We start from the raw sequence: 20,588 nt of genomic DNA, 5'->3' as shown, positions 1-20,588 counted from the left end.
TCCTCCCTAGCTCTGGAACTAGGCTCGCACCCAATACGATTGGTTAACCTTCAACCCTTGAACACAATCCCTGAACTCATTTCTCTCCACCTGCAATTCTACATATGTGATATCAAGTATCTTTTTTTTTTAAACCTTTACCTTCCATCTTGGAATGATAAGTATTGGTTCCAAGGCAGAAGAGTGGTAGAGACTAGGCAATTGGGGTTAAGTGACTTGCCCCGGGACACACAGCTAGGAAAATATCAAGCATTAATGAGCACTCAGAACAGTTTTTGAATGACAAAGGGGTAGGAAGATGATTTATTAGCTTTGTCCCTCCAGAGGTGCAGCCAAGTTTTTCCTGTGGGTTATCGAGAGCGTTTGACATGGCACATAAAAATTGCTAAGGTGGTGATTTTGGGAGAGCTACCCTTCTGGCAAATTACACCGGGGTTTCTGAAGTTCTTACCAGCGAATTTAGCCTTGCAGCCCAGCTGTTCTTCAATTCTGTGGAGAACAGAAATAGTCAAACACATTAAGTGTCAAATTCCAAGGCCATAAAATTCCTTGCTTAGGGCAGGCGGAGAGTGAGAAGGAAAAAGGAGAGACTACTACTACCTTCCCTGCCTCCCCCGAGGGGGCTGGGGCACAGCAGATGGTTTGCAAACCTTAAAACCGTAAAGGAAATGTTAGTGGTTCTCCTAATTGCCCCCAACCTAGCTGGGTTCAGAATGGCCGGATGCTACATCCCTCCCAGCACGTGGTGTGCCTGAAAGCCCTCCTACCACTGGTTGAGTTTTTGTCCTTCTCTGCTCAGAGTTCCCATCAGCTTCCTTTATCACACACTCCTGTAATTTTTTTTCTGATATATGACACCTCATGCTCCCACCTCCCTCTGCGGCCTTGGCTCTGGCTTTCCCAACATCCGGTGACACCACACCGTCCAGGCTGTTGCTGTCCTCTTGGGCCTGTGTGGTCACCGTCCCTCCTTTCTCCTTCTTTCCTCTGCCCTTCCAAGTGATCGACCTACTCCTGCCACTATATTTCCATCCCACTCACAGGCTCAGCTGTGTCTCAGAATTTACCAGGTCCCTAAACTCTCACCATAATTTCCTTCTCTTCTCACTAAGTCTCCTCAGGCTTTGGTTCCTCAGGCCATTACTATTTTTCTAGTCCAACATAATCTTTCTAACAGACAGGTCTGACTATGCCACTCTCCTGCATAAACCCCCCCAAGTGGCAGACTATTGCCAACAGCTCTTAAGCACTGAGGCCTCCACCATGGGACTCCAGCCTCTTCGATACTCTCCTTTTATGTCCTCTATGTTCAAGACAAACCAGACTGCTAGCTGTTTCCTGAACTTGATATATTAGTACAGTTGATGGCACCAGAGTGCGGAGAACGCTAGGCCTGGAGGCAGGAACTCTTCCTGAATTCCAATGTGACTTCAAATACTTCCTAGCCGAGTGACCCTGGACAAGTCACTCTACCCTGTTTGCCTCTATTTCCTCATTTGTAAAATGAGCTGGAGAAGGAAATGGCAAACTATTCCAGTATCTCTGCCAAGAAAACCCCCAAGGGGGGGTTCCCAACCGTCAGACACAACTGAAAACAACTGACCAACAACAAGCACAGAGCCTTGAACACAGTTTGGATGAATAAATGGTTGGCATGGCTGCTTGGAGGTGAGCATTTCCAAGCTCGACAAAACAAAGGAAAATGCTATTTGTATTTTTTGGGGTGCCTAAGACAAAGCATGGAATCCAGAATCTGAATTCTTAGGGTAGAGTCCCAAGTTTGCTCCTTCCCACAGGATTCTGACCAAGTGCTTCATTAGTCCCTCTGAGATGGGATTTCTTCTTCATCAAATGTGTGTAATAATATTTATGACAACCTACTTCACTGAGCAGTTGTGAGGGGCAAAGTGCCTGGAGAGAGCTTGACAACTAGAAAAGGGCTACGCTGTACAAATAGGAACACTTTCAACAGCAGGTAAGTACTGTCACTTGTTGGAGACGGGCATGGGAGCTGTGAGAGAAGATCCCAGCATGAAAAAATGGGAGGATTATTGTTTAACATAATGTTTTCAAAATTGGAGTTAGGGGGAATAAGAGAATGGGCATCTCCTAAGGCATAGTACTATGCCTTATGCTATGAATATCCTCTCATTGGATCCTCACAATGACCCTGTGAGGCAGGTGCTGCTATTATCTCCATTGTATAGATGTGGAAACTGAGGCAAATGGAGGGAAAGTGACTTGGCCCAGGTCTCAAGTAGTATCTGAGACTGCATTTGAACACTTGTCTTCCTGACTCCAGGTCTGCTGCTCTGTGCACTGAGGTGCCCTCTTGCTGCACAGTTCCTCTCGGGGCAGAAGACAAAAAATTAAACACCAAAAACTAATTAAGATATGAAATTTAGTTGTGTCAAAGGCAATCTCTGGCAGATTGAAGATTCTGCCTGGGCAGGAAGACAGAAAGTGCAAGTAAACTAAATTAGAGGAAATTCACTGGGCATCCAAGAGCCACAAGCACAACGAAGTCCAAGCACGCCCCTCGCCAGGAGGGCTCCCCCCACTGCACCCCAGCCACAACCTTCTCTCTGCATGACTTTGGGAGACACACTCACCTTTTCTGGGTTTCAGTCTCGTTTGTGAAGGTAAGTAAATAATGCTAAAAGAACACAATCATAAGGGTCAGGGAGGGCACAACAATTGGATTTAGGACAGGAAAGGGAACTTTGGGCCAGGGCTCGCCCCCACCCCATGCCTAGTGATAAAGGCACATTTCAGAGAAGCCTTTCAATAAAACCCTACAATGTAGAGCTGGGAGGATTTGGAGACCAGCCAGGCCACCTTCCCTCACTTTACAGATATGGTAACTGAGGCACTGAGAGACTAAGGGGCTTCCCCACATTTTCTCAGCTAGGAAGTAGCAGAGCAAACCCAATCTCTTTCTACTTTTGGTTCTGTTTCCCCTGCATCATGGTACCTTGTTCACTTAAGTGGACAAGATTTTGGGAAATTCCTTTGTTCTGGAAAGGAAGGGCCTGATGCAGAGTGAAAGGAGCAGAACCAGGACAACATTATACAAAGAGACAGATACACTGTGGTACAACTGTGGGAGTGGAAATCCAGAAGAAAAACAACTGCCTGATCACATGGTTGGATGGGGATATGATTGATGATGTAGACTCTAAGTGATCACCCTAATGCAAATATCAATAATATGGAAATCATGTAAAACCCAGTGGATTGTTCGTTGGATATGGGAGGAGGGAAAGAACATGAATCATGTAACCATGGAAAAATATTCTAAATCAATCAATTAATTAAATAATTTTTTAAAAAAGGAGAGGCTGCCAGGGCTAGATTGTTTTTGGTAAAATGCATGTTGTTTTTATTTTTTATTTATTAAAAAAAAAAACCTTACTTGTCTTAGAATTGGTTCTAAGCTAGACTGGTAAAGGCAGTAGGCTGTGGGGGTTCAGTGACTTGCCCAGGAAGTGTCTGAGGCCAGATTTGAACCTAGGACTTCCCATCTCTAGACCTGGTTCTTAAATCACTGAGCCACCCAGCTGCCCCCTAGATGTTCTTAATGAAACAATGGTTTTACAAGCTTTCCCTATTTGTTCAATGCTGCAGGCTGCATTCCCTCAGAGGCCTCCTGAGTCCCTGGAAGAAAGCCACACTCTCCACTGCAACGTCAAGGGCTGATAAGAAGCCTGGCTTTCCCCACAACCTTGAGAGCACTGATGGGAAGATGGACAAGAGGCTCCCACAGGAGCACAGGGGTAGGTAGGGGCTGTATCACTGGAGGCAGTACCTCAATGGGTGAGGTCATGGACTTAACTACTTAAGTACTAAAGTAATAAGAACTTCACAGATTTTCCCTCAAAAGCCCCAAAACATCTCACCTGAGAAGCTGATTATACTTGGCCAGGCGCTCAGATCGGCAAGGGGCACCAGTCTTAATCTAGAGGAAAAATGAAATCAAGAGGAATCTTTGTAGCTGATCACAAGGTGGAATGCTCTGTAGGTGGGATATGTGACTAAGGAAATGGCAGAGAAAAGTCAATCAGGGCCTTAAAAGATAAGTCTGGGCCTGGATGGGGCCTTTATAATGACATGTTGGAAAGAAGTCGGGAAATCCTGACCTTCAGGTAGATCACAGCTGGGTTTACAGCAAGACATATTCTCTCTTTGGTTAAATGTAATTAATATTGCAGGAAGGTGTCTGGGATTTCTCCTAACCTAGCTATCCTGAAGTTTGGGGATGATGGGATGCAAAGAGCTCCTCACCTGGCCAGTGCTGAGACCCACCACCAGGTCTGCAATGAAGGAGTCTTCTGTCTCCCCAGAACGATGGGAAACCATTACACCCCACCCATTAGCCTGGGCCATCTTGCACCTAGATGCCCCCCAAAAGACAGAAAAAGCACATATGACGATCCTCACACAGTAGGATGGACAGCTCCGTTAGGACAAATGAGTAACCTATAGCTACTTCACTGTCCCCTCAATGCAGCAAACACATCTTAAGCTAGTCAGTTCCTCTGTCCAGAGCCTTTAGGCCCAGAACCAAGGGAGGCAAAGTAGGGATGAGAGCTGCTCCTTTGTCTCAAGGGGGAGGTGACACAACAGCTGTGAACAGGTTATAAGGTGAGTTCATAAGAAGGCTCCAAAGTTCTAGGTCCCTGCTGAGTGGACATAAGTAGTGGTACATATCAAGCAAGGCTTTGAGGAAGGCCTGGGGGAAGTGAGCACACTTTAGAAGTTGAGAACAATGACCAAGAGCCCAGAGTCCCAGGAGCAGAGCAGAAATCCAACAAAAAAAGTCAGGCAAATGGCCCCAGTCCACACTTAGGCTAAGCAATTGCAGCTTTGTTTGAGGGTTACAGGAAGCTACTGGAGGATCCGGATGGGCAGGGTGACATCACCTGGTCTCTTTCTAGTTTGCTATCTGTGTGAAGAATGGACTGGAGAGGGCAGGGAGTGGAAAAGGCTCCTGAATGAGTCTAGGGCCAGTGCCTAGGGAGAGGCAGTAAGAATGGAATGATGAAGGGAGAATTCACAGGGCTTGCTTGGAAAGGGGCAAGAAAAGAGACAAAAGAACTAGGGAATGATGTGTGTTGGTACATGATGATGGATACTCTGGGGAGCATACACTCCCCAGTTTCAAATTCTAAGTTCAATTCATTGAGAGAGAATATTCCTGACCATTCGGACATCAGACTATTTATCATACCTTCACCAGGATCACAGAGAAGTCATCCTGAGAAAGGCAGTGAGTTAATGATCCTAATTACTTGTTACCAAAGCCGCTGCCATGTTCTCTATCACTTTAATGGCCACCATTGTTTCCTTAAATCTGACCCTCAGTTGAATGGCCAGGATCCTGAGGGTCTAAAAAAACCCCTTATCTCCTGTGGGGCCTGGGATGAGGACTGACTGAAGCTGGGTTCATTATATTTAGATTCAGGGTTGCATGGAGCCCATTCTGAGGAGGCTCAAGCTGTTGCCAGAAGACTTACGCCTTAATGGCCTCGGTAACAGTGCCGATCTGGTTCACTTTGAGCAGGAGGCAGTTGCACGATTTTTCCTGTATGGCCTTTTTGATGCGTGAAGGATTGGTCACTGTAAGGTCATCCCCCACCACCTGGATGCCTGCATCAGCGGTGAAAGTTGTCCAAGGTTCCCAATCATCCTGGTCAAAAGGATCTTCAATAGACACCACTAAGGAAAGGAAAAGGTAAAATGTGTGGCTTAGAGAATGAGGTACACTGAGGCTGCTAAATTCCAATACATGCTTGACACAGACCCTCACAAACAACTTTTCTTCAAAGTATAGGTCAATAAACCCAAGTTTCTCTGATGATCCAGTCCTTTATTAGGACATAAAAGGCAATCTGGAGTTTTAGGACCAGAAACCTTTAAAAGTAAATAGTGATCCAGGGCAGCAGGGTTGCTCAGTAGATTGAGAGCCAGGCCTGTAGACAGGTCATCTTGGGTGTGAATAAAGCCTCAGGTGCTTCCTAGCTGTATGACCCTGGGTGAGTCACTTAACCTCCATTGCCTAGCCCTAGCTGCTCTTCTGCTTTGGAACCAATATACAGTATTAATTTTAAATACAGAAGGTAAGGATTTAAAAAAAATAGTAACCAATCTAGACTGCTTTCAGTAATAGGAGAAATGAAGGAAAAAGAAGAGAGAAGGGAAAGGAATAAGCATTTATATGCTTAGTGCTTACTGTGTGCTGGGTGCTATGCTAATAAGAACAATTTATAGCTATTATCTCATTTGAGCCTCAAAACATCTCTACAAGATAGGGGTTATTATCATGTCCATTTTAAAAACAATTAAATGGAGGCAAACAGGGGTCAAGTGACTTGCCCAGGATTCCCACAGCTAGGAAGTGTCTGAGGCCAAATTTGAACTCAGGTCTTCCTGATTCCTGGTACTGTCTGCCCAATTGCCTCTATATACTTAAAGGAAGTTGGAATAAATAAGAATGTTACTGCTTCTGAGATCCCTGGCATCTCAGGTTTTAAGGAGAGTGCCTCAAAGAATCACTCTTGCCACTTCATGGCACTTGTGCATATACCAGTCATGCCAGGTACTCAAAGCCTTCTATTGCATAGCACTCATTACTACTGGCCGAGTTACTATTTTTTTTAAACCCTTACCTTCCATCAATTGATCAATACAAGTATTGGTTCCATGGCAGAAGAGCAGTAAGGCCTAGACCAGGGGTCCCCAAACTAGGGCCTTCGGGCCACATGCGGTCCTCACTTTCGGAAGGGGCACCTCTTTCAATAGTGGTCAGTGTGGTGGTGCCGCAAAGCACGGTGTCGCTCATGTACAGTACTACTTCCAGTGACGTAATCCTTTGTGTGGCGCCTTGTTCTCAGAACACGCAAAGGATTATGTGGCTGCATAATGGAAGACATCAGCATGGTGAGTGGCGATCTGGGGGAGGGGATTCCGCACTGTGTCTACTGCTGCCCAGTATAGTGGTGGCGGAGATGGGCCTGTCCAAGGTGTGACAGGCCCATCACAGCCAGCGCTGCAGCCTCCGCTATCCCAGACGGCGGTTTACAGATTTGTTCATAGTTTTTTTATAGTCCGGCCCTTCAATGGTCTGAAGGACAGTGAACTGGCCCCCTGTGTAAAAAGTTTGGGGACCCTTGGCCTAGACAATGGGGGTTAAGTGACTTGCCCAGGGTGACATAGCTAGAAAGAATTTGAGGTCAGATTTTAACTCAGAATCTCCCATCTCTAGACCTGGCTCTCTGTCCACTGAGCCACCCTGCTGCCTCTCCAAATTACTACTGAAGAAACTTGAGATCTGGATTCTCCAGTTCTAACCTGCACTCTCAGAAGTGAGTCGCTGGGATCTCAACCAAGGGCCTCACCTGGGTAGTCCTTGATAAAAGACTTGTACATGTCCATCAGGTCCTTAGCAGTGACGTATCTGCTGGGATCATCGGGAGACTTGAAGTCCAGGTCGTACTTCCCATCTCGGCGAAACTCTGAGGCAGCGATGTCCATGCCAATGACCACTTCATCTGTGTAGCCAGCCTTGCTGATTGCTTCTTTCAGCAGATCGAGAGCTGGAAGACAGTAGCCACAGAAGTAAGTCAATAGCAGGGACATAAACTAAGCTGGAGGAATGGGAAGAAATTTCCTTCCACTAGAACCAAGCAGGGCTAGGAAGAGATGATCTTTCCATAACTGGTTTGGTTCTAAGCTCCAATGACCTTTGCAAGGCCCCTGGAGCTGGGGCATGCAATGGGAAGCGTGGTCCAGTCATTAAAGAGGGGGTCTTCCCACCAACAACTGGCTCAGATTTAAGGCCCACAGCAGCTCCACCTGCCAACAGGCAATTACTCTGAGAGAAGGCCTTTCAGACAAGCAAAATTTAAATAGAAACAGACAAATCTAAGCACTTTGGACACAGAGGCCTTAACTGGAAGGGTCTTTAGCTTCGGCCATCTAAGATAGAAGTCACAGAAATCTGTGCCTTCTACAGGAAAGTCTCTGATTAGGGGAGACTGTCAAGGGAGCCTCATTTAGTTGTTCTTAGCTTGTTCAGTGCAAAGAACTCACAGTTCTGAACTATGACCCTCTACCTGAACAGTATTGATTTCAGACCTTTACAGGTAAAAAGGGCTCAAAGCACCCAGTCAGCCTCACCTATGGAAATAATTAGACTCATCAGTATACAGGGGAGACTACTTTTTTGAGGACAAAGTAAGAAAATAAAATATATTAGGATTCATTTCTTTTTCATTTTTGTAAAAGGAAGGGACTAGCTACAGAGTAGTAGCATCAAGGCCCAGTCCACTACAGCACATACATTTAAAAGGCCAGAAAGAATACCGTGAAGCAGGAAAAAAGTGAGATGCTGACTTTAAAAACTCTTTTGGAAAAATGCTCAGGGCCACCAAGGATCTAAGTACACTGAAGTTAGCTTGTTACACCCAATGTTTTCACCTTCTTTATTCTCCAGGATGTTAGGAGCAAAGCCGCCCTCATCCCCTACACTGGTGGCAATCTGTCCATACTTCTCCTTAATCACATTCTTCAGGTTGTGGTAGACCTCAGTTCCAATGCGCATGGCCTCCTTGAAGCTGGGTGCCCCAATAGGGAGGATCATGAACTCCTGCATGGCCAGCTTGTTACCAGCGTGGGAGCCACCGTTGATCACGTTGAAGGCCTAGGGAGGAAGAGGGACAGCGACCTCAGTGAGTGACCACAGATAATATTGTAAGCTCAGCAGGGGAGGCTTGTCTGGGAGCATTATTTCTCTGCTCTGTTGCTCATAAGGTCCTGGTTCAGTTCCACTAAGGCAGAGACAGTCTAAAGGACTATCTCTCACCTATTCTAGGCCTCTCCTAGATTACCCTTTTCAAGTGACCTCTGGAGGAGGTCTTAGGTTCCTAAAGCCCAGATAGAATCTAGAGGCCCTAGAGAAGACAAAGGTCTAAACAAGAAACCTACTGGTACAGGTAGAATGAGATCCTCTTTGCAAGCAAGGTCAGCAATGTGGCGGTACAGAGGGATACATCTCTCAGCAGCTCCAGCCTTGCAAACAGCTAGAGACACTCCCAAAATGGCATTGGCACCAAATTTACCTGAAATAAGACATGAAATCTGTTAAAATAAGAGATTTCTTTAAAGATCGCCCAGGGGAAGCTCCGAGGCTCTCTGGATTGAGAGTCAGGCCTAGAGGTGGGAGGTCCTGGATTCAAATATGATTTCAGACCCTTCCCAGCTCTGTGACCCCAGACTAGTCACTTAACCTCCATTGCCTAGCCTTTACCACTCCTCTGCCTTACAACTGATACTTAGTATTGGTTCTAAGACAGAAGGTAAGGATTTTTAAAAAAAGGATCCTCCATCTGATTCCCTTTTTTTTCTGCTTCTTCTTTTAAACTTAGGAGATACAATACTGTAACAATAAAGGCCTATTCAGCATGTAGTCTCTAAATAGTGACACTAAAAAATGTTCTAAGAAGGAATAGAATAATTCTTTCCCCAAAAATCTTTATTAAAAAACAAACAACTAGTGCTATATTCTACTTTTATATCACCTTCGTTCCCAAATCTGTCTTGCCTGTTTCCTTCCCTCCCTTCCCAGTGAGCCAATTCCTTGTAACACAGGATAAAAAAGGAAAAACAAGCCATTTGGCCCAATTAACCAATATATCAACTGAGTTTGACAGTCTAAGTAATGGGCTAGCCCCTACCCCAGCCCCTGCAAAGAATGTCCTTCTCCTATGGGCCAAGGCTGGCCATTCTAATTCATTATATAGTGTTCATATTGGGTTTTGTTTTCCATTAGTAGTCAGTTCTGCATGTTGTATTTCTGGTTTTGCTTACTAAACTTTTCTGCATCAGTTCAAATGACCTGGTTTTTCTTTTCTCCTTCCTTCCTTTTTTCCTCTCTCCCTTTCTCTCTCCTTCTCTCTTTCTCCCCACCTCCCTTCCTCTCCCCCTTACCTTCCATCCTAGTAACAACTCTAAGATAGAAGGGCAAGAGCTAGAAAAATGAAGTTAAGTGATTTACTCAGGGACACACAGCCTTTAAGATGTGTCTCAGATCAGATCTGAATCTAGGATTTAAGGCCTAGAGTTCTAACCACTGTGTTACCTAGCTGTCCCTGAAATGTGCCTATGTTTTTTTGTACTTTTCATAGTTATTATTTTTTTAAAACAGTGAAACTATTTGATTCCATTCTCCTATCACAATTGATCTATTCCCCAATCAACAGGCATCTCTTTACTCTGAACCCAATTCTATGCTCCCACAAAGAATGTTGCTATTAATACTTGGGTATATGTGGGGTCTTTCTTTCCTTATAGTATATACCTTCCAATGGCATTTTATGTCAAAGGTCTTTTTTTGGAGCCTAATTCAAAATAGAGAATAAAAATGTGCAAATTGCTAACAATTTCCCTCTGCAGAGCACAGTATAAGCCAAGAGACATTTACTAACTGGTTACTCTGGTAGACAGCATTTGCTATGTGTCTACTTGGCTGGGAGAAGACAGGATTTATACAGCATCCCTGTCCTCAAGACACTTAGTCTAGGAAGGGCCCGACATCAACACAAACAGTGGTAACAGACACTGTGACACGATAAGTACATTCGAGAGAGACAAAGTGCTGTGAAGTCTGAAGGCAAAGGTTGTTACCAATCTGGTGGATCAGAAAAGGATTCCAGGAGGAAGTGATGTTTAAACTGAGCTTTAAAGGATAAGAGAGGGATTCAACCTGGAGAAGAAAGGGAATAGATGCATTTCTTGCATAAGGCACAGTAAAAAAAATGTGCAGAGGCTTGGGAGGTTGCAGCTTAAAAATCCCTAATTCTCTATGAGATATAAGTGTTTGGAGGTGAAATCTTTTATTTTTAAAAATCAATTCAGGGAGGGACAGTTAGGTGGCTCGGTAGATAGAGCCAGGCCTAGAGGCAGGAGGATCTGGGTTCAATCTGGCCTTAGATGCTTCCTAGCTATGTGACCCTGGGTAAGTCACTTACCCCCAAACTGCCTAACCTGGCTTGGAACTGATATTTAGTATTCTTTTTTTCCTTTTTCCCTAAAGCCCTTACCTTCTGACTTAGAATCATTGATTGATTCCAAGGCAGAAAAGCAGTAAGGGCTAGGCAATGGCAATTAAATGAATTGACCAGGGTCACACAGCTAAAAAGTATCTGAGAGCAGATTTGAACTCAGGAATTCCTGACTCCAGGCAGATGCACTACCCTCCTGTGTCACCTAGCTGTCAGGTCCCAAAAATGATTTGACAAAACCCCCAGATTTCTGTATGACTAATGCTGGATAGGAACAATAGATAGCCCATTGCCCTTTCAGGCACAATAGAATTAGAATAGTTTTTCCTGGTAACACAGGAAAACTAGAAGGAAACTTTAGAAGGCACCTTATTCACCTTCAGAGAGAATGATGCAAATACTTTTCTCTCCCCAAAGACGCTCATCATTTTCTTAAGAGATTCCACAACCTTCTCTGGCTCCTTGCTGCCATCTCCAAACCTGGGGAAGGCCTTTGTCTGGCTATCCCCCAGTCCTGGAATGCTCTCCCTCCTGGCTGCCCTGGCTGTCTTCCAGTCAGTTTACATCCCACCTTCTGCCAGAAGCCTTTCCTGATCCTTTTTAATGCTAGTGCCTTCCCTTTGTCCAAGATTCTCTCCCATTTATACTTCCTAAATCTTGTGTGTACACAGCTGTTTTCTCCCCCTCCCTAGATTATGAGTTACTTGAGGGGAAGAGTGGTCTTTTGCTTTTCTTTATATCCTCAGAGTTCAGCACATCAAATGCCTGGCACACAGTAGGTGTTGACCTGATGCCTCATTTCTGTAAAATTAGTGACTCACTTTTATTCTCAGTGCCATCCAGCTCTATCATGAATTTGTCAATATGGTCTTGCTCCACAACATTCATTTTCTGCAAGAGAGAAGGGAGGTGAGTGATTGGGAAGACACGCTCAAGCTATGGGGCTCTCAGTGGAGCCTCAGTGTGGTGAGAGCATTTTTGGCAGGGCTCTCTTTGGAGCTGTTAATCAGTGATCAGCTGACATATTTGTCTAATTGGCTCAAGGATAAATATCTGAGAGGAATTAAGAAATCAACTAATTAATTAATTGAATTATTTTATGTAGATCTCTAGCATAGAAGATGCAGTGTATTCCTGTTGCTGATTTTGCCATTATGGCCCAGGATGATAAAGATGTATCTAGGGGACAGCGAGGTGGTGCCATGGTGCATAGAGCCTGGGCCTGGAGCCAGGAAGACTCATCTTCCTGAGTTTAAATCCAACCTAGGGCAAATCACTTAACACTGTTGGCCTCAGTTACCTCATCTGTAAAATGAGCTGGAGAAGGAAATGGCAAATTACTTCAGCATCTTTGCCAAGAAAACTCCAAATGGGGCCAGAAAGAGACAAACATGACTGAAAAAAACAAAACAAAACTAAACCATAAAGGCTTGCTAAAGGGGAAGTTAGATTATCAGTATTACTGGATGAAACTTTGTCCTTGAGGAATAAGGGAAAAGGGAAAATGTCTTTCCTGGTGTAAATCTTGAAATTTCTCAGACTTGTGAATGTTAAAAATTTCCACATTGAGGAATCCTCCATTGGAACAAATTCCCTACTGGGAAACATTCCCCATTTTGATGTGAGAACTCTCCAGGATCAGAAATGGGACTCCACCTGTACTTAAGACTGCTTTAGGGAAGAAAACTCCTTGCTAAACAATGAAAGTACTTGGACCCATGCTTATAATAAGGCAAGGAGTTCTTTGAGCCAGGCCTGTTTTTTAGAATTGATACAATGAGATGCTAGGTACCTAAAAGGGTCGGGCAAGTTTTCTCTTAGTGAGATTAGCTGACTCAGCTGTGTTTTCTCTAGTTCAGACTTACTGAGGAGATTGGTCGACTTAGCAGGAATTCAGATGGGCAGTCCTTTGGAAAACATCTACAGTGATTGGTAGATATAAGGACTTAGGGGAGGTGACATAGGAGAAAAACCCCTATATAAGAAAAAGCAGAATCTCTTGAGAAAAAAAAAATCCTTTTGGATGAGCTCTGATGAGGATTGCTTGGGAAGAATCTCTTGAGAGAGGCTCTGGAGAAGGGAAGCTCTTGGAGGACAATCTCTAAGGAGGTCTTGCTGGAGCTCCTCTGAGGGGACTCTGTCCCTCTGGAGGATCTGGAGAGAGGCCCTTTGGAACAGTCTCTGGCTGGAAGGCTCTTTAAGGAGGACTCTGGCTGGAACTCTCTCTGGTGAAGTCAGCTGAGATGGAGCTGGCCTGGTGTCACTAGAATCCTTGCTTAGACAGACCTTGTGGTGAGTGTTAAAAGACTGACTGACTGACTGATCTCTTTCTCTTAAGACTCAGGTCTAGGCCATGTTGGCTTAAGGCCCTTCATACTTATTTCCTTTTTCTCTCTTTCTCTCTTTTCTTTAATTCCACATTTGTATTAATTAAAATCTCTATAAAACCCAGTTGACTTGGGTATTTGAATAATTGGGAATATTTCCCTGGTGACCACCTTATATTTGATTTAAAAACCAAGACACTGTAGTGAAACATATTTTCTGTGGTCAAATTTACTCACCCTCTCTTATATCTATCACAATTTATATCTTCCACCATTTTAACTCACTATAGTTTACAACATCACTCTTTTAACTGTTACAGTTTAAGGCCTTCAACCATTTTAAATCTAACACTGGGCACAAATAGGAATTCCTCAGAATTTTTTCACTTTGATTTTTTTAATTAAAAAAATTTTAAAATATAAAAACCCTTATCTTCCATCTTGGAATCAATACTGTGTTTTGGCTCCAAGGCAGAAGAGTGGTAAGGACTAGGCAATGGGGGTCAAGTGACTTGCCCAGGGTAACACAGGTGGGACGTGTCTGATGCCAGATTTGAACCCAGGATATCCCATCTCTGGGTCTGACTCTCAATCTACTGAGCCACCCAGCTGCCCCCCTCTTCAATCTTTTAAAAGTTCTAAAATGGTAAATAATTCTACAGTTCAGAGAACATAGCAGGAATATAGACTCCCCGAGGTGCCACCTACCTAAACTACCACCATGTGGACCAGTGTTCCTAGAGCCCTTCCCTGATGTGTCCAGGACGGCTCTCTGGAAGCAGCCTCATTCTGCTGTTAGGCAGTCTTCCTGGTGCCAAGCCTCAAATGATCTCTTTGCAACTTCTACCCATCCAGTCAGCTGTAAGCTCTTTGAGGGTAGAAACTGTTTCCCTTCTCCCTTTGTACCTCTGCATCTAGCCTAGAATGATACCTGGATAATGCTTGTTGGACTGAGTTGAATTGTCTGCTGGAGCCAAACAGAAAAAATGAACGCGATAGCTTTTCCAAATACTCCAAGATAGACCATCAGGTCCCTGGAAGCTTTCCCTCCTCCAGGTTAAACATCTGAAGGTGTCTTCAATTCATTCTCACATGACATTAACTCCAGGTTCTTCCCTGCTTCCCTGCCCTGGCTTCTCTCCTCTACACTTTCTTCAGCATAATCACTCTATGCCCTTCCTAACCCCCACTGCCTAGAACTGAATGCAGTGTGCTAGCTGCACACACTCAACAGGGCAGAGTACAGAAGGAAAGAGCGTTAGAATCAGAGGAGCTGGGTTCAAATGCTGCCTTTTTCACTCTCTGGGTGTGGTCATAGTCATGACACTTAACCTCCCTGGGTCTCATCTTTAAAATGATTTGTGATTATTGTTGTTTAGTCATGTCTGACACTTCATAACCCCTTTGGGGGTTTTTGTGACAAAGATACTGGAACGGTTTTACATTTTCTTCTCCAGATCATTTGAGAGATGAGGAAACCAAGGCAAACAGGGTTAAGTGACTTGTCCGGAGTCACAAAGCTAGTAAGTGGCTGGGACTGGATTTGAAATCAGGAAGAGGAGCCTTCCTGACTCTGGGCTGAGCACTGGATCCACTGTACCACCTAGCTGTTCCCTGTTAAAAAAAAGTTAGGGTTGGACTTAAATGATCTTTAAGGTCCCTCCCATGATGTTCTCCTTAGAGGCTGGGTCTCTCAGTGCCAGCCAAACCTGACCAAGCAAACATTTCTTAAATATAAGCTGTATGTCAGGCATCTATGTGCTGGATGCCGAAGAAACAAAAAAGAAATAAAATAAAATACTTCCTCTCCCATGAAGGAGTTTGTAGTCGACTGAGAAAACCTATAGATATAAATGTCTACACAAAATCTTCTCAAAAGTGGGGTGCTGCTAGGTGGTTCAGTGGATAGAACACCAGGCCTGGAGATGGGAGGTCCTGGATTCAAATTTGGCCTCAGATATTTTCCATCTGAGTGACCCTAGGCAAGTCACTTAACCCCGATCGTCTAGTCCTTACTTCTCTTCTGCCTTAGAACTAATGCACAGTATTGACTCCAAGACGGAAAGTAAGGGTTTTTATTTAAAAAAAATTAAAAATTAAAAAAAATCGAAGGTAAGAGTTAAAAAACAAATCTCAAAGTGGTTTCAATGGTGGAAACACTAGCAGCCAAAAGCCTCCTGTAGGGTATGAACCCTCAGGAAGCTCTGGAGGAAGCTGGGATCCTGGGAGGGGGAGGGGGCTGCACTCTAAGCATGGGGAGAACATGCATAGAGGTCAGAGAAAGGTGAAAGGATTCCAGCTTCTTTGCTACTTGTCATATCACACAGATGACTCACACTGAGCTTGTAGGTAACCCCAAACTCTCAAGATCTTTTCCAGGCAAATTTGTCCTATTATTCCTCCTCCATCTTGAGGTCTGAACCCAACTTTACATTTATCCCTATTAAATTAAATTAAATTTGGTCAGTCCAATGGTCAAATGGTGTCAAAATCAAATCCACACATAAGGATCTCTATGGGCTCTACATAGTGACTTAGTTTTACAATGATCTTATGTATATCATTTTGTTAAATATTTCCTAATTACAGTTGGAAAAAAGCTTTTACTTTCTGTCATATCAATTCTAAGACAGAACAGTGGCAAGGGTTAGGCAACTAGGGATAAGTGACTTGCCCAGGGTCATAAAGCTAGGAAGTAGCTGAGGCTAGTTACGAAATTCAGGTCCTCTAAGGTTCCAGGTCTGGCTCTACTCATTGCTACCTAGCTGCCCTCTGATTACATTAAAAAAAAAAAAGCCCTTATTTTCTAGCTTAGAATCAAAACTAAGTATCAGTTCCATGGCAGAAAAGCAGTTAGGGCTAGGAAATAGGGGTTAAGTGATTTGCCCAGAGCTGTACAGTAAGGAAGTATATGAGGCTAGATTTGAAGCCAGGACCTCCCAACTCTAGGCGTGGGGCTCTCTCCACTGTGTTACCTACCTTTCCTTCCTCCTAATTATATTTTAATCTGGTTTGGGCTGAGTGTTGCAGACTACATGTGTGACATCTCTGATCTAGCCTGTTCAGATATATGTGTGTGCATCTATATCTATATATTTATATGCTATCATACAGTATGTGAGCCAGCCTTAGTCATCTACAAATTTGAAAAGGATGTGATCTATACCATTCCTCATCCAATTCATTGATAAAAATGTCAAAGGAACCATTCCTCCTTCACTTCACTTAAACAGACAGACAGATAGATAGATGGAGAGATGATAGATAGGAGTTTTAGAGCCCTTTCCCCTCCTCTGTATAATTTCAACTGATGCTCAAAGTCTTGGGAGGGAAGAGAGACACTGGTCACTCAGACACCAGGATCGGCATTTTCAGGACTCTTCCCATCTCGCCTATTAAAAGGAGCTCACAAGTCAAAGTAGACTAAATCATTCTCAGGGATTCCAACCTGACTTCTCTAGCTCTTAAGAATTTTTTAATAAGGAAAAAAACCTACTGGGATTTGGAACTCCTCCAGTTAATTATATTAATATGTATTAGTTAAAATAAGAAAGGTTTCTACCTTTTCAATCAGGGCTGGGGCGATGGTATCATTGATATTTGCAACAGCTTTTGAAACACCTGAAAAGAACAAGGAAACAAAATCACTGACATTAATATAAAGTATTCATAAGGCGAGTTCTACAGTTAAGGTGAACACAAGGATGCAAGGTATTTAACATCTTGAAATTGCCACCTGTCTTTCCTACTTTCAGGCTTTCCTGCCTAATCTGAGTACTTTCACTTAAGGATGCTAAGGAGTTAAAATAAAAGGGATATAGGAATGCCTTTTGGCAGCTTCTTTTCTTCTCTCTTCCCTTCTATTTTAGAATAAATACTGAGTATTAGTTAGTTCTAAGGCAGAAAAGCTGTAAGGGCTAGGCAGTGGGGGTTAAGTGACTTGCCCAAGGTCACACAGCTAGGGGGTAAGTTAGTTTCCCAAAACACTTCCTACAAACACCATGTACACATAAACTACAAAGACTACTCCATAAGCTAGGTACAAGCTGATGTCAGGAACTCTTTATTGTATTTAATGATTTTAGAGACATCAGATCAGAGTGGATGCTGCCAGAGAAGGAGAAAAGGAGAAAGAGGGAAAGAAATCTTGCTCAGAAAACATTTTGTAGGGTCCAGAGTGATGGAGAAACAGAAGAAAAGAGAAGCTAGCTTCAAGGGCCTAAGGGTTAATATTCATTCTAGCCCCAAGAAGCCTAAACACAGTTACCATTTGGAGATGATATACTTTCAAACTCCAGGGGCTGGTCCAGAAGTGTCCAATGCACAATCAGACTATTATTCTGGGATGAGCAAGGAGAGGACATACCTGAGACAGAGTTCAATCTGGACCAGCAGACCAAACCCCTAAGTCCCCATTAATCCAGGTGCCTGGCCAGGGCTCGTAGCTACCCTTCCTCTTGTGATTCAGAATCACAGCTGCAAAGGCAAAAATCCCTTCTCTGGGTTATTGTGCTCATCCCTACCCATGTTGTCTCTGTCTCTGCTCTGTTCTAGTGAGTCCAGTTTGGAGAAAGATGAGGATAAAGAGCCATGACACCTGTCCTCAAGTATCCGAAAGGCTATTATGTAAAAGAGAAGTGAGCGTAGTTTTGGCTGGGCCCAGAGTGCAGAATGACGAGAGGCAAATTTAGGTGGGAGGGTAACTTCAGGCCAAGGCTAGATCAGCGAGCTCCATATGCCCCGACTCTTTCCCTTAATCAACAGTTTGCTTTTTACCCTGGGCAGAGTTACCCTGTTAGCAAAGGCTAACAAATATAGCCAGGATGCCTACCTTTTGTTTCATTTTTGTCACACAACTAGCTTCTGGTAATAAGCTACACAGCCTTTTTATGTCCTCCCCTGTATTTGGGGTCACTTTTGATTCCGATTCTTTGGAAACCATGGTGTTCCATGACTTATAGTTACCCAGTATCACTGGAAGAGGGATGGCATTGAACTTGCCCAACCAATTGCCAGTCATAGTCTGAACAACAGGCATTCTTCATCTATGTAGTTTTCCCAGTGTGGCCTGTTAGGCTGATTTCTCTGGAAAGCTGCTCATTTCTCTGGGGGATGTGCAGTAGTACTGAAGGCATCTCTGGCTTTGGGGTTTAGGGTTTTGTTTTTGGTGATGGAGGGTCTAATTCTAGCCATGCCCCTTTCTCCTGCCTGCCACTTCTTCCCTTTTCTTAGCTCTTTAGTACCCTTTACCTTCTGTGCTAGCAAATTCTAGCTTCCTAGTCAATCAGCTGAGATCTTGTCCCATCACATAAAACTCTTAGCCCACCTCTGAGTCCCTGAGATACCCTGAAGCACAGACTGACGGTGGACTTCTGAGAACTTTTAAAGAGAGCACTGAGGCTTAAAAAACTGTTGTAGAAAGTGATGATTAAAGGTGGGCAGATAGGTGGCACAGTGGAGAGAGGAGGACTTATCATCATGGGTTCCAGTTCAGTTTCTGACTCTTACTAGTTCGGTGACCCTGAAAGCTAACTTAACCCTGTTTGCCTCAGTTTCCTCATCTGTAGAGTGAGCTGAAGAAGGAAACGGCAAATCACTCTAGGATTTCTGCCAAAAAACCCCAAGTGGAGTCACAAAGAGTGGGACACAACTTTAAAAAAAACTGAATGACAACAATCTTAGAGCATACAACCCACATTAGGTTTGCTCAAATATTCAACTAGGCCTTGGTCTACCTTTATTGAATGACAGCTAAAGCTCTGTGAAAAGCAGGACTTCCCAATTATTCACAATATAATTTACCAAAATGACAAACAGGAAAGAGCTGTCAGAAGAAAGGTAAATTATCCAAGAAGGCCCCTGGTGCCAGCATATCAAGTCCTGGGGGCTAGTGTGAAGGATAATTTGGCTAAATTAGACTTAAGTCCTGAAGGCTGCATTCCAGGGTGCTGTTCAGTTTCCTGCTTCTTCTGGACCTGGGGAGGCTCAAGCTGAAGGACATCAGCTATCAGAGCTGTCTACTAAGGAAACTTACTAGGAGGCGGAAGTTGTTCTTCTGTGGGCAGCATGGGCACAATTTCTTTTTTAGGATTTTTTTCTAGGGTAGCTTCTATATAGCTAGTTCTGTTTCTTTCTTTCTGTAGGTGACTCTATTCTATAATCATATTTTGTATTCTAGGTAACCTGCCGAGGGCTTTTCTTCGTCTCTGAGCAAAGAGGCTCTTGGGTTCAAAAGTTCAGCCTCCCTCTCTAAGGCTGGATGTCTAGTTACAGCTCTTCCATAATCACTGTTGCAGAAAGAGAAATGGAGCTTGGCTTTAGAAACCCAATTCTAAATGTTATCTCAGCAACACCTGCAAATCCTTCCTGCCAAGGGAAGCTCTCTATTTCCTATCACTTTAGTCTCTGAGAAACTGAATGATATCTGTGACTAGCCCTGAGAACTGGACTAACTGACCTCATCCCAACTCATGGCCCCATCTTTATAAACTTCAGGTGGCTTTACCTTATATGCCCAGGTGCCTCAGAGTCTGGTGTTCCTGTCTGATATCAATGACCGTGAGAGGCAGCTGGCCTCCATTAAATTCATCAAAGAATTCCTTAGTGACAGAGAGAGGTGGGCATGCTCTCCCCATGTACTGTGTGCCCCCCCCCTTTTTAAATCCTCACCTTCCATCTTAGAATCACTACTGTGTATTTGGTTCCAAGGCAAAAGAGTGGTAAGGGCTAGGCAATGGGGGTCAAGTGGGAAATGTCTTAGGCCAGATTTGAAACTAGGACCTCCCATCTCTAGGCCTGGCTCTCAATCCACTGAGCTACCCAGCTGCCCCTGTTTCTTAATATGGCCAGTCACAAACCCCAAATCCCATGATATCGACAATTCCATAATTTCTGTTCTGTTTTTAAAAATGTATTGTGCTCTTGATTTGGGGCCTTTTGGCTGTTCAAAGGGCCAAGAGACCTGTTTTACTGATGGGCAGTGCCACTTACCAATAATCTATAACTTCACTTGGTCAAGCCTGCCTTGATTGGCTTTAGACATCACGTGGTAGTGAAGTCCTCTCTGCTAAAGTGGTTGGAGAGTGCTGACCTCTAGAGGTCCAAGAGGAAGAGCTTCCTGAGAAAAGAGCCATTCTGTTTGTGTATTTCAGGGGCCTACCATGTGCTAAATAAAAATGTGTGTTATTGTTTTTCTGAGCAT

General features: G+C 43.9%; 1 protein-coding gene across 4 annotated transcripts in view; it reads right to left on the bottom strand.

Annotated features, from left to right (window-relative positions):
- Positions 1–272: 272 nt before the first annotated feature.
- The window catches only part of LOC100010766 (alpha-enolase-like), a 38,223-nt gene continuing 17,907 nt past the window's right edge, over positions 273–20,588 (bottom strand). For 3 of the 4 annotated variants that reach the window (XM_001364130.3, XM_056795831.1, XM_007493034.3), the window contains 9 exons: positions 16,950–17,008; positions 11,882–11,951; positions 8,986–9,119; positions 8,479–8,701; positions 7,398–7,595; positions 5,517–5,718; positions 4,285–4,393; positions 3,900–3,958; positions 273–489 (listed from right to left, as the gene is read on the bottom strand). In XM_001364130.3, coding sequence (XP_001364167.1) covers positions 351–489; positions 3,900–3,958; positions 4,285–4,393; positions 5,517–5,718; positions 7,398–7,595; positions 8,479–8,701; positions 8,986–9,119; positions 11,882–11,951; positions 16,950–17,008 — 1,193 coding nt within the window. In that variant the 3' untranslated portion in view covers positions 273–350. Of the gene's footprint in view, positions 490–3,899; positions 3,959–4,284; positions 4,394–5,516; positions 5,719–7,397; positions 7,596–8,478; positions 8,702–8,985; positions 9,120–11,881; positions 11,952–14,095; positions 14,118–16,949; positions 17,009–20,588 lie in introns of those variants that run through there. The other variant, XM_056795830.1, reaches the window with a different exon arrangement.

This window comes from Monodelphis domestica, chromosome 4, assembly GCF_027887165.1.
Source record: "Monodelphis domestica isolate mMonDom1 chromosome 4, mMonDom1.pri, whole genome shotgun sequence".
NCBI lineage: Eukaryota > Metazoa > Chordata > Mammalia > Didelphimorphia > Didelphidae > Monodelphis > Monodelphis domestica.
This window is presented reverse-complemented; position numbering and strand designations above follow the sequence as displayed.